Here is a 4,228-nt window from a genome sequence, read left to right as displayed (position 1 = left end):
TATTATGCCTTTTAAGCTGCATAATATTTTTTAGGGTACAATTTGCGGACCATCATATAATTATTTGAATCGTTTGAAAGCCCGAGTACTTACAAAAAGTCCCATTTCATTATTTTTGGAAATGTCATTTAAGACGAGACTTGGATTGTGGCGCTCGTCTTGTCTCAGTCGTCTGCCGGGCAACCGGTGACGAGGCGGCCATGTGACCGGGCTGTGGCGTCCACATTGGTTTTTAAAGTCCAGTTTGTCAGATTCCCGTCACTTAGTTGTGGAGACTCAACAGGGAAACATGAGCTCGTCTCAGCTCCTCCTGCGCTTTTCCTTGATTTTACTCTCTGTGTACGGAGCAGGTAGGCGGAATCACACATTTTACACCTGCTATCAACTTCCAAAAGCCGTGGGAATTGTTGATATGAAATGGTGATGGTTGAGCGTGCAGGGGCTTCGCGGAATGAAATAACTTTTTTTTTTCTCTTTACTCCGTCAGATGGATTTGAGAACTTTGTCGCTTCCCGCTGCGTGTTTAACTCCACGGAGCTGCCTGACATAGAGTTGATTGAGTCTTATTACTACAACAAGTTGGAGTTCATCAGGTTCAACAGCACTGTGGGGAGGTTTGTTGGATACACGCCCCTCGGGATGATGAACGCAGATCGGTGGAACAACGGTGAAGAGCTGCCCATAAGAAAGGGTCAAGTGGAGTCTTACTGTCAACATAACATTAAGAACTGGTACAACAACATACTGGGCAAAACAGGTGAGCGCAATAATCCCGTTGTAAACGTTTACAAGCAGGTTACCTTTTAAGTTTATCGTTCATTAAAACGCGGATTAAAGTGATTTTTATTCGTACACTTCTACACATTAAATAACGCGTGCAGAACAGAAAGGTTTTTCGTTGTTTTAATGTGTTCTTCTCGGATGATGTGTGAGTACCGGATCAAAAGAACTCACTTTTCGAACTTTGATTCATAAAAACGACACAAAACCTATATCTGTAAATGAGCAGAATATTATGACGAACACTCCTGCTTGTTGATAGTGAACCTCGAGGTGGATAAACTCAAGTGTTTCACTGGCGCCACCTAGTGGCAAACACCAGGTACTCCAAACACTCCTGCCGCTCATGCTGATTTTCCTCTCAACGTCGTGTTTTTCCAGCCAAGCCGTACATGACGCTGAGCTCGGTGTCGCCCCCTGGTGGCAAGCACACGGCCATGCTGATGTGCAGCGTGTATGACTTCTACCCGAAACAAATCAGCGTGACCTGGCTGAGAGACGGACATCCCATCACCTCCGAGGTCACTTCCACTGACGAGCTGGAAGACGGCGACTGGTACTACCAGATCCACTCACACCTGGAGTACACTCCCCGGTCAGTAAGCCGTCGCCGCCCGCAACTCGCCCCGACCACTCCAGCACCGCCCACTTGAACCCACACCCGCTGTGGTTACTACCATCGATGTAGAGAGGGTGTGTCCCATTCGCCCCGTGGTGCACTTCACAGGGGGTGTTGCCATGTGGCGTGGCGCTCCAACCGGTAGAGGGCGGGGTAACCAGGAGTAATGTGCGTGATCGTGAATATTCCATGGTCACGACTGAGATGATTTTAATCCATGATTGTCTTTGCAACGTGTCGGACCGCACATCAAATGCACCAAACTCTGTACGATTGTTTCCTCAATTGAACTCCACTTCATTAAAGCCAGTAAAAAAACATTATATACACACACACACACACGTGTATATATATATATATATATATACACATCAAGTTCAAGTTCAAGAGATTATTTGTCACATACATATACATAAATTGGGGTGTTTTTTTTGGGGCTGGAACGGATTAATGGCATTTCAATTAATTTCAATGGGGAAAATTGATTTGCTATACGAGCAGATTGAATTACGAGCTCTGTCACGGAACGAATTAAACTTGTAAGTCAAGGCACCACTGTACATATATAATGACACACACACACACACATACAGTATATACACGCATACCAACTTATACACACACTCACACATACATATATTTATATATATAAATATACACATATACATATATATATGAAAAAAAAAATATATATACATACACATATATACATACATAAATACACATATACACACATATATATACATACACACACATATATATACATAGATACACACACATATATACACATGCACACACACACATATATACACATACACACACATATATACATATATAATGACAAAGACACCTAAATATATACACGCACACACACGCACACACACACACCCATATATACATATATAATGACACACACACACACGCACACACACAAATATATACACATACACATAAATAAACACACACATATATACACACACGTACATACAGTATATACATACTGTATATAATGACACACACACACACATATATACACACACATATATACACATACACACACATATACATACATACATACACACACACACACACACACATATATAATGACACACACACATTCAGTTTACACACACGTATATATATGTATATACACACGTATAATGACACACACACACATGCACATACACACACACACACTCACACACATATATACAGACACACATACAGTATATAGATATAGATACATTAATACACATACACATACACTGTCTGTATATATATATATATATATATATATATATATATATATATATATATATATATATATATATATATAGAGAGAGACACACATATATATATGGGGGATGGTAGCTCAGGCGGTAGAGCTGGTGGTCTAGTGATCCAAAGGTTGCTGGTTGGATCCCAGGCTCCTCCTGCTAGCATGCTGTAGTGTCCTTGAGCAAGACACTTAACCCCTAATTGCTCCTGATGGCTGCGTCCGTCGGTGTTTGAACAATTGTAAGTCTTTTTGGATAAAAGCGTCTGATAAATGACTAAATGTAAATGTAAACACACACATATATATACGGACACATATATATAGATCTATATACGTATATACACACACATATATACACATAAAAACACACACATATATACATATATAATGACACATATATACACGCACACACACACACACAAACACACACATATACATACACACACATATATATAGACACACACATATACATACAGACACATATATAGCCCTATATAATGACACACACACACATATACGTACATACATGCATACATACACATATATACATATACTGTGTATGTATACATATATAGACATATAATGACACGCACACATATACACACACATATATACATATATAATGACACACATATATAGTCATATATAATGACACACACACACACATATAAACACACATATGTATATATATACAGACACACATATATAGATATACATACATATATATACATATATATGTACAATACATATATATATATATATATACATACACGTATATACACACACATATATATATATACACACACATATATACATGTAAAATAACACACGCACACACATATTCACACACACGTATATATATATATATATATACACATATCATGACACACACACATACACACACATATATATACAGACACACATATATAGATCTATATACGTATATACACACACATATATACACAGGTAAAATAACACACATATACACACACACATATATACACATATAAAATAACACACATATATACACATAAAAACACACACACATATATACATATATAATGACACACACAAACATAGACACATACAGACACATATATAGACCTATATAATGACACGTACATACATACATACATACATACATCCATACATACACATATATACATATACTGTGTATGTATACATATATAGACATATAATGGCACACATATACACACACACATATATACATCTTTAATGACACACATATATAGTCATATATAATGACACACACACACACATATAAACACACATATATATACACATGTATATATATACAGACACATATATAGATATACATACATATATATACATATATATGTACAATACATATATATACACACACACATATTCATAAACACACGCACACACACATATACATACACACATATACACACACACGTATATGCAGAATAAATCTCACACACACACATATATAGACATATATAATCACACACACACACACATATACATATATAAACACACACATATATAGACATGCTATATTATGA

At 36.8% G+C, this 4,228-nt stretch overlaps 1 protein-coding gene across 1 annotated transcript in view; it reads left to right on the top strand.

The window, feature by feature from the left end:
* The first annotated feature begins 275 nt into the window (after window positions 1-275).
* LOC307247582 (H-2 class II histocompatibility antigen, E-S beta chain-like) overlaps window positions 276-4,228 on the top strand; it is a 14,491-nt gene continuing 10,538 nt past the window's right edge. The window contains exons 1-3 of the mRNA XM_080023756.1: window positions 276-350; window positions 488-757; window positions 1,162-1,375. Of these exons, the coding sequence (XP_079879882.1) occupies window positions 290-350; window positions 488-757; window positions 1,162-1,375 (545 nt within the window). The 5' untranslated portion in view covers window positions 276-289. The remainder of the gene's footprint in view (window positions 351-487; window positions 758-1,161; window positions 1,376-4,228) is intronic.

The sequence above is a fragment of the Zeus faber genome (assembly GCF_960531495.2).
Source record: "Zeus faber genome assembly, chromosome: 22".
In the NCBI taxonomy this organism is placed as follows: Eukaryota; Metazoa; Chordata; class Actinopteri; order Zeiformes; family Zeidae; genus Zeus; species Zeus faber.
The sequence above is the reverse complement of the archived record's forward strand: the minus strand, read 5'-3'. Positions and strand labels throughout refer to the sequence as shown.